Source organism: Amblyomma mixtum, chromosome 1 (assembly GCF_055824585.1).
Source record: "Amblyomma mixtum isolate Tamu chromosome 1, ASM5582458v1, whole genome shotgun sequence".
Lineage (NCBI taxonomy): Eukaryota > Metazoa > Arthropoda > Arachnida > Ixodida > Ixodidae > Amblyomma > Amblyomma mixtum.
In genome coordinates, this window is record NC_143012.1 from 141,082,757 (window position 1) to 141,095,330 (window position 12,574).

Below are 12,574 nucleotides of genomic sequence, written 5' to 3' on the forward strand. Positions count from 1 at the left end.
ATTTTGAGGTGTTCTCATTTTACCCAATTTATTTATTGTCCGCGGCAAAAATACGAAGTTACGGCAAGAGCCGCAAACTGAAATGAACTCGCAGTATAACGTAAATTGCCTATGTGTACGCTATAATCCATCTGGTGAGGTATAAAGGCCAAAAGACGGTGGAATTTGCATCTAGAAGACCTTCCAGCATGAGCAGTTTTGGAGAGCCCGTCGCGCGAGTAATTGGTGTCCCTTGAAGCTTGAGTCAGTCAAGAATTTCTCGTACGCAGTGAACTTACGGGGGCGCCGACATGAGCGCCGCACGCGGCCTCTACGTTCCCGCGCAGTACTGAGAAAACAAGCGAAAAAACTGCTCCAGGACCTGACCAAATCCACTATGAAATGCTGGCCCTTCTCTCCCAACTTGCCGTTCTTCAACAAAGTTTGGGTATCGGGGAAAGTAGCCACGAGTGGAAAAGAGCTATTATTGTACCTTTCCTTAAATCCGGGAAGCCACTAACTTCGCCTAGCAATTATAGACCCATCGCCCTAACCAGTTTTCTCGCCAAGTCCTTTGAAAGTGTCCTGAAAATAAGACTGAGTTCTTTTGTACTTCAATCGTCTGAACTTTTTCACAGCCATCACTGTGTTTTTAAAAAGGGATGTTCCACTAGAGATGACCTAGTTAGTCTCGAAAACAATGTTCGAGAATATTTTGTTCCCGAGCAGCACTGTCTTGCTGTCTTTTTCGATTTGGAGAGGGCCTATTACATGACCTGGAGGTACGGCATTCTTAAGGACTTAGCTGAGCTTGGAATCCGCGGCATGACGTTGAACTGCCTAAAAGACTTCTTACCTAACCGTTCATTCCATGTACGCCTAGGTTCAACCCTTTCGAAGAATTTCATTCAGTAGAATAGGTTACCTCATGGGTGTATTTTAAGCAGTACGTTCTCTTGTAAAAATGAACTCTCGTAGTAAAATAATCCCAAGGTCCGTTATGTATTCAGTGTATGTAGGCTACCTCCAGCACGTCCTCCAACATATCAACATGTGAAAGACAAATGCAGTTAACAATTAATAAATTGGCAACCCGGGCAGACAGAAATCGTTTCCGGTTTTATCCACAGAAAACAGTGGCCATTCTGTTCTCACTCAAACGAGGTTTACAGACAGCTCCCACCCAACACCTAATCCAAATAGAGTTACCCGTAAAAAAATGGACACAGATTTCTAGGCATAACATTTGACAGAAAACTCACTTTCCTGCCTCACCTAAACGCACTGAAAAAAAAAGCCTCCCGATATCTTAATGTACTTAAAGTACTCTCCCGAAAACGCTTCGGTTAAGTTAGGACAACTCTCTTACAAATTTATCGCTCCGTAGTGCGCTCTTCCCTGGATTATGGATGTATAGTACATGGGTCAGCGAGATCATCGTACCTGGAACGACTGGACCCAATACATAATTTAGCTTTGCGTCCTTTCACTGGTGCATACAGGACTTCGCCCATAAATAGTCTTTATGCAGAAGCTAACGAACCATCACTTAAAGACAGAAGAACGATGCTCACGTGTTCATACATTTTAAAAATCCGTTCACTACATAAACACATCTGTCACGAAAAGTCACAAAGTGCCCATCAAGAACAGTTAAGCAAACAAGGGAAGGAGAATGAGGGGCTCGTTATAAATATGAGAGAAGCCAACAGACACAGAAACCAAGGTATTTAATTCATTAATTCATTTTGTGGTGTTGATCAATTATTAATATTACTGAATATGTTATCGCTTAAAGCTAATTAATTAGAAACGCAGAAGAAAAAACAACCACAAGCCGCCGGTGGGATCCGAACCCACGACCTCCGAATTACGCGTCCGGTGCTCTACCGCTGAGCTACGGCGACGGCTGTCAAATCTTCTGCTTTCGGGGGTATTTATGTTTTACAAATAACCTAACCTTGGGAGTGTTCACCAGCGCCACCCACATTCTTAAGCGGCGGACGTCGCACGTCCTGAGTTACCGCTCATGTGACGTAGAACGTCATCGAACGGCGAGGGTGGAAGCTGTGTGAGAACCCTCTTGTGCTTCCTATGGCGTCAAGGCTGCCAGAACCGAGACCCTCGCTAAGCAATTAAGCAAACAAGGGAAGGAGAATGAGGGGCTCGTTATAAATATGAGAGAAGCCAACAGCCACAGAAACCAAGGGCCACAGAAACAAAAAACCCCTGTGCCCCTTGGTTTCTGTGGCTGTTGGCTTCTCTCCTCAAGAACACTGTTTAACAACAAACCGCTAGCTATAAGGCCACTCCTCCTCCGTTTTGAAGAGATGTGCCATAACCTCGGCGTACTAGACACATTACCCAGCATTGCTCAAAGACAAGATCCATTGCCTCCATGGTACAATTATCCTGCAATCTGTGATTTCACCCTTACGCAGTTTCGTGAAAGACAAACTCCACAACAACATATACTAAAAGAATTTCTTGCACTCGTGGTAAAATACAGTACTTTTACAGCTTTTTATACAGATGACTCAAAAACAGATGTTTACGTAGGAAGTGCAGTGGTGCGAAGCAATTCGGAGAAAACAGTACGACTTCCACATTGCGCATCCATCTTCACTGCAGAATGCCACGCAGTCTGGGAGGCCATACAAGAAATATTAAACGATCCCCCCACAAGAGGTATTATCTACACAGACTCCTGAAGTGTACTTAAAGCTCTGCACTCTACCTTTTATGTTACATCTTCATGATCACGAGAGCGTATCATTAAAACTATGCTGCTGAGGCCGGCCTTTATTTTTATTTGCGGTTTACCGACCAGCTCATTCGTTACAGCGGTTTTTCTCTGATTTGGCTGATCACATGATCAAATTCACTCATGATAAGGTTATTCTTCTTGGAGATTCAACCTGCCGGGAGTTGACTGGAATTGTCCTGTTTCGGGTTCCAGCCTAGGCACGTATGGCATTTTTGATATTATGTTTCAACACAACCTTCAAAAGGTGGTTACGAAACCAACGCGTGTCTAGGGCACTCGCGCTTCTAACTTGATCTTGTTTTTTCAGCCGATCAATTGAAAATTTTTCCGTCTCGGTGGAAAACGGCCTTGCTGACCCCAGTATGGTGTATTTTTCATGTAGAATTCAAAAAACCGGCCCACAACCCTCCCCATGCTAAGCTTGTTTGTGTGAAAGACCATTCGCGGGCCAGGGATGAAATCGTACTTGATTACCTTGATCTTTGCCTGAGTGTTTTTCATAGCAATCACGTGTCTGTACTATGGAATAAATTTAAAGAAATCTGCACGTATTGTCCAAAAAAATTTGTTCCAAACAAAGTAAAGAAAACATGCAAAATAATCTCTGGATTACGCGTGATGTCTTGCATCTACAACGAAAACTAAAGCGATGAAAGCGAGCACGTGCCTGCCGAAACGCTATTGAATCTGCGCAGATGCTCTACGACAGGCTGTGGGGCAATCAAAACGTCATTATTTTGAGCACACGCTACCAAGCTTCATTCATAATGCTGCACAGAAGTTTTGGAAACACTTGTGCAGGAAAAACAAACCTTTCGACCAAATTCTGCACAATGGTGTTCTTATCACCGATAAAACAAGCATTTCTGGGCATTTTAACAGATATTACACAGTGTCTTCACGAAATCAAGTTCCCTCTTATGTCAACCTGCTGTACCATGCATTGAACCAAGCATTGTATTTTCTTCAGGTGTGTTTTCAATGTTGTTGAATCTGAAAACAAAAGTGTCTGCTGGTCCGGACGGAATTCGAAATGTTCTTGCGCCGTTATAGTGAACTTTTACACCAATTTCAATTCATAATTTCCCATGCGAGCCCATCAACTGGCACTGTTCCTTCGGACTGGAGAGTTGCGCTGATTCTGCCCATACCAAAAAAGGTACAGCCTCATCTGTTACTAATTTTCGTCCAGTATCACATCTTCTTGTAAACTTATCGAACGCATTGTAGTCACTTGTATAGCTTCCATTCTGAATGACGGAGACATTCTATCGTCACGCCAGGATCGATTTAGAAAGGGCTTTTCGACCTTCACTCCATTCACATCTGTTGTTCATAGTTTTGCGGACATTCTAAACAAATCAGGGCAGATGGACGTTCATTTTTCTTGATTTTAAGAAAGCTTTTGACCTTGTTTCACATGCCAAACTAATTTTTAAGCTTGAAAATATCGGTCTTCCTTCTTTCCTAATTGCCTGGGTTTCTGCTTACCTTTCTAACCGCACCCAGTTCGTCAGTATTGATGCCCATTGTTCAAGCTGCCTTCCGGTCACTTCTGGCGAGCCGTAAGGAAGTGTGCTTGGACCATTACTGTTTTTGGTCTACATCAGTGGCATTGTGGATGTAATTAGTGAACCAGTACAAATCAGGCTTTTTGCCGATGTGTTTTGTTTCACGAAATCAGATCCTACGAAGACCAAGTCATCCTTAATTCTAACCTGCACAACATTCACTCATGGTGCAGTCGATGGGAGATGAAGCTTAACAGTGACAAAACAGTCTTTAGGAAAGTCACCAATAAACAAAGTAGCCTATCATTTCCGTATGCCCTTCCAAATCACCCGCTTGAGGAAGTGAACGAATGCAAATACTTAGGTGTTACTATAACCAACAATCTTAGCTGGAATAAACATATAACCAACATATTTACGTCATCATTTCGTAAACTTTGCTTTCTTAGGCATAGATTAAAAGGTGCGCCTTCTAGTGCAAAACTTCTAGCATACACATCCATCATCTGACCGAAACTTGAGTACGCATGCACCGTCCGGGACCCTTACACAAAACATAACATTGAGGCACTGGAAATGATCCAGCGAAAATCTGCTAGATTCACCTTTAATAAATATCCTTCTACTGACTCTCCAACCGCTCTCATGGCCCAAAACAACATATAGACATTGCAAACAAGAAGAAAAATTCAACGATTGAAATTTATTTTCCTACTCAAAATTAACTCTCCATGAGCCCTTATTTATTTCTTAAACCTATCACAACGCGACTACCACTACATCGTAACACGGAATCACTAACACCGTACAGTGCTAGAATCAATGCTTCTAAATACTCATTTTTCCCTCACACAATAACTCAATAGAATGATCTCCCGCCTGAGGTTGTAAACAGCATTGATGCCATCAACAAAATTGCTTATTGATAATTGCTGAGTTGTTTTTTCTTGTTCTTTACTATGTCCTATTGCTTATATGTTAGTTTCCTGCTATGTAATTTGCCGTGTTTCTTTTTATGTACTTTTGCCCCTCCTGCTTGGTCCCATCTTAGGGTCTGCAGTATTCGAAAAATAAATAAAAAAAATTAAAGTAAATTTCAGTGTAGTTATACTACTGCAGAACCTGGTTAGAGAGCGAAAGCTATGGCGTATCAAGCAGTTATACGTGGCTTGGCGTCTGTAACTTTGAATGAATGAATGAATGAATGAATGAATGAATGAATGAATGAATGAATGAATGAATGAAACATCTCTCTCTTTCACCACCCCACGTACCTCAAAGCGCGATTCAGGCGTCCACTGACCCAGCGAGCCAGTTATGCGCAGTTCCTTTCCTTAAAGTTGTCCGAGTCGGAAACGTTGCCAACGGCAACGGCAATTAACACGATGAACACTGACGCCCTATGGCTTTAATGCCGCGTTTCTGCCACAACGTTTTCAATCCCTGCGCATGCAGCGCTTATCTCTCACTGACTGCACTGCGGCTTGTCCATGCTTTCGTAGCGAGTAGAATCCTCTACTCGACACCTTACTTGCACCTGCGCTAACACGATGATGACAAACTGGTTGTCGACCTCTCGGTCGCTACTTCCAACCGGAGACTTCTAGCCTTGGGCATGATGAACGCCTTCCACGAGCTTTGAGATGCCCACTTAGTCAGCCAATACACGCGTCTCGCACAGAGCACGTCCGGTCGCCGCCTCTCACACTGGCTACACATCAAACACGACTAGGAAAGAGTGCCAGAACCCTGGAGACGCGCCCTCTGGGTTCGACCCTTTCCCCGTAACATCTCCAGAGAAGACCATAGCGGTCATCGCCAGGCGCGCGGGGATGCGTTGGCGCGATACTGTGGTCCCCAACAGCACGCGTAGTACGTGGACGTTGCCGGCCCACCCCACGGGGGATGGTACACGGCCGCAGTCGTACAGCTAACGCGCTCACTTTCAAAGCCTACAGCCCAACACAGGCGGAGGAGATCGTCATTCCTCTGGCTCTCACCAATCGCAAGTCGAAACACATCATCGCCGACTCGCGAAGGTCCTGTCGGAACAATGAGCTGGGGTGGGCTCCCCCGCTTGCCTGGCGCATACTTCAGTCTAGGTGCCGATGCGAAGATCCAACACCACGTAACCTGATTTGGGCCCCCGGTCACCAGGGGTTCCAGGGAAAGAACAGGCCGATCAGGCCGCCCACGCAATCTCTCCCCGGGCTATGTTCCTGACCCCGGAAGCCTATTACCAATCAGAGAATCTGGCCCTTACATTCATACACATCACCGATTACTACAAAAAGGAGCACCGGCGCTACCCGGCCCCTTGTAAGGGTCTGGATCGCGCTGACGAGCGCGTCCTCATCAAAATTCTCACTAAGACTGTACTTTTCCCGGCGGTGCTTAAGTGTTTCAACACATTTGACGGCGCGTGCCAGTTCTGTGGGGATGTGGCTGACACCTCCGATATGGTTTAGACGTGCCAATCGAACCCAGCTATCCCCCCCCCCCCAACATTATCAGAGAGGACAGGGAGGCGGCCCTGCTCGGCTGGCAGGACCTCAAGAACCAAAAGGCCTTTGTTCGCCGGACGCGGGCGGCGTTGCTTGCCAATGGGGCCCTGGAATATTGGCTCCGCCTAGTATTGTGAGGGGAAAGGGCCAATAGGACCCTACCCAATCACCTCTCTGTGACAATTTAATGGATGATAAATGTTTTTACCACCACCACGTAGCTTAAAGCACGGCTAAGATGTCCACTGTTCCAGGGCGTCAGTTACGCGCCTTTCCTTTCCTTTCGAAGCTGTCGCTCTTCATGGGTTTCGTAGCTTAAAGCGGGAATAAGGCGTTCACATCATGGTCACAGTACTGCGGTCCGTGACCTTGGCTTTAAATGGCGTAGTGAAACTTCCTCTTCAAAATTAATAGGTGTAAGGTTAAAAGACCGGAAGCGCGCAGAATGGGTGAGGGAAACAAATGCGGGTTAATGATATTCTAGTCGAAATCTAGAAGAAGAAATGGGCATGTGCAGGGCATGTAATGCCAAAGGAAGATAACCACTGGCCCTTAAGGGTAATGGAGCGTATTCCAAGAAAAGGCAAGCGTAGCAGGGATCATAGTCAGGATGATGATGATGACGACATTTATGAGAGTCGGTGCTCTAGGCTGTGGGAAAGATGGCAGGAGTAGTCGCAGTTCGTCGTGGACAATTTCGTGGATTCCTTCCCTAAATTTATCGCTGGTGGTGATCGTCGAGTCCGTGTAGGTGTCGGAGAAGGCGAGTAGCTGCCCGTGGTACTGGCGAGCGCTGGCGTATAGGGCCCTCTTTATGGTGGGGTTAGAGGACCCCAGGCCGCTGAGAAGACCGATTATAGCTTTCGCGTCATACGCTTACGGCGGAGCCTAGTTGTTCCTTCAATTTTTTCTCGAGCTACGTGAGCTCCGAAAAGCGTGTGCTTAATTTCAGTCGTTCCAATTTGTATGCTTTCGATCATCAAGGACAGCCGTTCTCATAAGTTACAGATCAAACTTAACCTCATCTTACTTCTTGAGTGCGGCACCGGTTCCGAAAAGAGCTGCCCCGTCATGGTACCAACCGCGGAGACGTAGCGAAAACTTTTCACTTCCTGCAGTAGTACGTTGTACGGGGAATGATTCGAACGATTCGACGGCCGAGTGGCGCGCCCCGATTATAGGATAGCAAAGAGCCCGATGTCCCCACACCCACCAGTGATACCACACTTTGACCACAACAAGTTGACAAGTATCTCCTAGGCAGGTGCCAAGAGCCAACTGCCAAGGTTGGTACATGGAAGAGCCAGCTGCGACCTCCCACGGTTGGCTAGTGGCAAAGTGTAGCATCTGGCTCGCATTTAGGAGGTGCCGGGTTCGATTTTCGGTGCCGCAGGGTACCCTTCGGTTTTGTAATGGGTACAAGATTTCCCCCCGCCAGGTACTGGGCTCTTCTGGGGCGAAATGCTTGGGAAAAGGGTCTTGGATCGAAACGTTGCGTTGACGAGCCAGTGATGAGTTCCGCCGTCGAACAACCCTAAATCCGCCCCGTGCGGTATAAGCACACTTGTGGCCCTCAACCACTGAAACGCCCAAGCGTACTTAAAGTGCGACATTCCAACTCTTTCATACTGTCACAAGTATTCTGTGGAAAGGGGCATGACTTGTGCACAAAAGTCATTGATGCGAAGCAAAGGTTTTAATTAAAACATTTGCTTAGGGCTAAGATTTCAGTAACCATGCAACAGAAGGCGTTTTTCATTGACTCGCAGGTGGACCCGGATCGGGTGAGCTGGCGCGTACACCACTTGGCGCACGGTCTCGCGGCGACGAGGTCGTTGCGGCGCCTCGCCATCAAGTTCACCTTCTCCATCAGTGAGATGCAGCATCTCCTGCTCGCAGCTCGCGACTGCGCCACGCTCGAGGAGCTGCACCTTCCGCGCCTTGGGATCACGCAATATTCTACTGTGTGTCACGCCGTAATACGTGGGGGCTCCATGGGCAAGCTGGCCGTTGGAATGTGAGTGACCAGTGCGTTTGGTTGGTCCTCCATATGCGGCTTTCTTAATTCTCTAAAAAAGAAAGTCTTAGAAGTACATATTGTTACGAGGTGGCAAGCCTGGGAAAAGGACGACATGATGAAAGATGATAATATGGTTTAATGGCTGTGGGCCTAGCGTGAGCGCTCTGTTCCGCGCCACTGCCCTCTCGAGTGATCGCCCCAATCGACTGCTTAAATTTTCAGTGATGAGGTGGCGATAACCATGATCACAAAAGATAGAAGATGAAAGGCTTGCCACTAAAATGAACGAGATGATCTGGTGAACGGTTGTCCCTGGAGCTTCAGGTCCAGTGGTCGGTCGCCCACAGGGTTTAAGGACTCGCCGGACAGCTTGGGCAGGGCTGCCGTCTTGATTTGCGTCGTCGGGTCATACTGCGTCTGGTCCTGGTCGTCGTGTCTTGTGGTCGGGGTTGGGGAAGGCGGCTGGTCAGTTATGGTGAGGTCGGGCTCGGGTTGAGCCGGCGGCGGAGTCCAGGTCCCCTCGGCCAACAACGAACGAGAGCAGAAGGTGGCGATGTTCCAGGGACCGGGATGACGAGGAGGAACCCGCACCTCCACCAAATGTTACGAGGTGGCAAGCCTAGGAAAAGGACGACATGATGACAGATGATAATATGGTTTAATGGCTGTGGGCCTAGCGCGAGCGCTCCGTCCCGCGCCACTGCCCTCTTATTCGTCTTCGTAACAAAATGTAAAAAAAAGCACGCGGATAATCTGCTACTTATGTACGTTTTTTGGACGGTTTCGTTTGCGAATTCAATAGCTGGCTGGGTTATTATTAGACCGATCTCATTGTAGTAGGCCGTGTTTATACTTAGCGAAACTTCGTGAAACCCTGCCACAGCAGTTGTGATGCTTATTAAGGATTGTTTAGCGTTAGCTCGTATTAAAACGTGCCCCAGTTGCGCGCCGTCGCCTTCAGCGTCCACAGCGCCACTTGCAACCTGCCTCGCTTGGCAGGTGGCTAAATGGAGAGACGAAATTCCCCTCTGAGAAAGAAAGCGGTAGAGAGGGTGCCGGGCGATGGGCGGCGATGTGAATAGAGGGAAATCCTATTCACCATCTTAGGAGAAAATGGGAGAGGAAACAGTGTTACGCTGGAGGCGACAGTGGCCTAATGGCTTGGGCGACCGTCATAGGCTGCGGGAGGTCGTCGGTTCGAGCCCTACCGAAAACCGCTGCAGTCCTGGGCAAAGTCAAGATTCAGCTCCGGCTGTCTGCCTTTGCAACAACAACAACAAAAAAAAACAAGCCATGTCTGCGGAAAATTCTTTGCTGCAACACCACAGCAAGCGCTCAAACATTCGTGTTACACACTCGTAACCGTCCTGTTCCGTTTTCTTAGAACATTTATTCACCATTGGGGTAAAAGTAATTAGAAAAGGACGCGTTCGCTAAGAGTACACAGGATGACGCTGGACGTGCTAGAATTTATTCTTCTGAAAGGGTCTTTTACTGCTGTTTTTTTTTCCTTATACATGAGCTACACATTATCCACCGTAAACAGCTCGCAGCGCCTCTGAGTTCTTCCGATTAACTGCAAAGCACTTTCGCATGCAATTTGTATAGGAGCTATCGTTGGTCATCAGTGCTTTCCTGCATGCATTCTATATCGGCGTTGAAGCCCCATGAATTTTATCCTAGACAAGCGTAGCACGAGGCCAGGGGAAAGCTTGTACCCACTGCATGACCGGTGGTGCCCAGCAACACTAGGGATTGAACCTTGCGGCCTCGGCATGCGAGGCGGATAGTCAAGTCAACAGCTTACCGCTGGTTCGCATAGCAGCCTGAAATGTAATATGAACATTGCGCCGAACGAAAAACAAGAACACTGAAGTACCTCGTTCAGAAGAAACACACGTGCAGTCGCGGCATCTAGCATGTTCCGGTTGTGTTCAGTTTTGTTCAGGTACGATCCTTGCGTTAAAATCCTTCAGATAAGGGTGCCGTTCACCGAATACCCGACGTAGTCGTCGGCGGCGTGAGCGACAAATCCCCAGAGAAGCAAAGTCAGCCACCTGCCGCCTTAGTCAGATGACCTTGTGACGTCATCACAAAGTGCCCATCCCCGCAGGGGCACCTTGTGTAGCGAGATGTTGGTGCCTGGCGCCACCACGCGCCCTTAGCCCGAAGCTGTAATCCGTACCGTGGCGTTAGGTTGAGTGGTGGAGGGAAGAAACCGTGAACGGTGGCGGTCGAGGAAGTGGTCAATCCTAGGCCGATGGGCTCCTCGTCTGTCTACCAGGCGGGATGTATCGGGATCTTCCTCTATGCATAAGGGTGAATCAGATGCGACATAATATTAGGAACCCTCAGTCGGTACATGCCGTACGGACAAATCTGCAAAAAAATCTGATCGGCCCCCGAAAAGGGCTAGCACCGACGTCAGAAAATTGATGCCACAGAAGCCAGAAACATCTACGAAGTTTTTTATGGTCCACTCAAATACTGATGAACCATAGCGAACTTCTCTGCATTCGTCATCGCCAACACTCTAAAGAGCTGTGTAGGCAAAAACTACAAAGCAAAAAAGCAGCGAACCGGAGATTTCTTTGTAGAAATAAACACAAAAGAACAATGCAACAAACTGCTGTCATTACAAAATCTTGGAGAAATGAGTGTACAGGTAACTCCGCACCGCACCCTTAACCAATCAAAGAGCGTCATATCTTTATCTGAACTCCTACAGAGCACTGATGCGGTAATAGAAGAACTGGCCGAACAAGGACTAATAGCGGCCAGACGAATAAACATCCGGAGAAACAATGCTGAAATCAAGACCAAACACATAGTCCTAACTTTCAATAGCACAACTCTGCCTGATTCCATTCACGCCGCATACCTCCACTGTAAAGTCCGCCCATACATACCGAATCCGAGACGATGATTCAAATGCCAGCGCTTTGGACACAGCATGCTGGCTTGCAGGGGTAAACCCACTTGTGTCACATGCGCAGAAGACACACATACCGAGGAAAGATGCGAATGCACACCGAAATGCATCAACTACAATGGCGCACATGGCGCGTACTCCATGTCGGGCCCAGCCTGGAAAACAGAAAAACAAATTATAACTTTGAAGACCACAGAAAACCTGTCCTACCTTGAGGCAAAAAAAGTCTGTTTCCAACGGAAAGGGACATACTCTGAAGCGGTGACGCGGTGACCGCCGCGGCCTTCGGTTTCTGTCGGCACCGAGGTCGATCCGATGGACCTGGTGTTGACATCTAAGTCCCTACCACAGAAGCCGGTGGCACAGTTCACAGCGCTGAATATTTCGCGAGAAGACCACGCGATCCTCGTCGGAGGCCCTCAGGCCCCACTTTAAGCTGCGGCATCCTCGGCGACAGACACCCAGAACAGCTCTGCTGAACTGGACCTGTCGCCCAACCCTTCTAAGAAGGCAACTGCTGGTCCAATTGAGTCTGCCACTGGAGCAGGGACTGGTTAAGCGGTGCGAACAAAAAAGACTAATGCGTAGGCCACGGCCATCGCAACCAAGAAGCATCCTCCACGTCCACCGTGGAGGATACGGATGTCAGCGAAATTCCGCCGACATCTAAAACTCACACAACCGCGGCGTCTCCGCGGAAATCCGGCGGCACGAGAGTGGTGATGGATTCAACTCCTGGTTCGCCACCGCTGCACCGGCGGCAAGTCTCATTAAAAAAAAAAAGGGGAAACCATGAATCACTGCTCTTGAGAATAAGTAACTTTCCCCAATCCCCAACTTATCACAACGGCTTATCTAATA

The 12,574-nt window shown here is 47.8% G+C and overlaps 1 protein-coding gene across 1 annotated transcript in view; it reads left to right on the forward strand.

The window, feature by feature from the left end:
* Window positions 1-12,574, forward strand: part of LOC149367763 (uncharacterized) — a 105,233-nt gene that overhangs the window by 44,385 nt on the left and 48,274 nt on the right. The window contains exon 6 of the mRNA XM_089567410.1: window positions 8,531-8,778. Within this exon, the coding sequence (XP_089423536.1) occupies window positions 8,531-8,778 (248 nt within the window). The remainder of the gene's footprint in view (window positions 1-8,530; window positions 8,779-12,574) is intronic.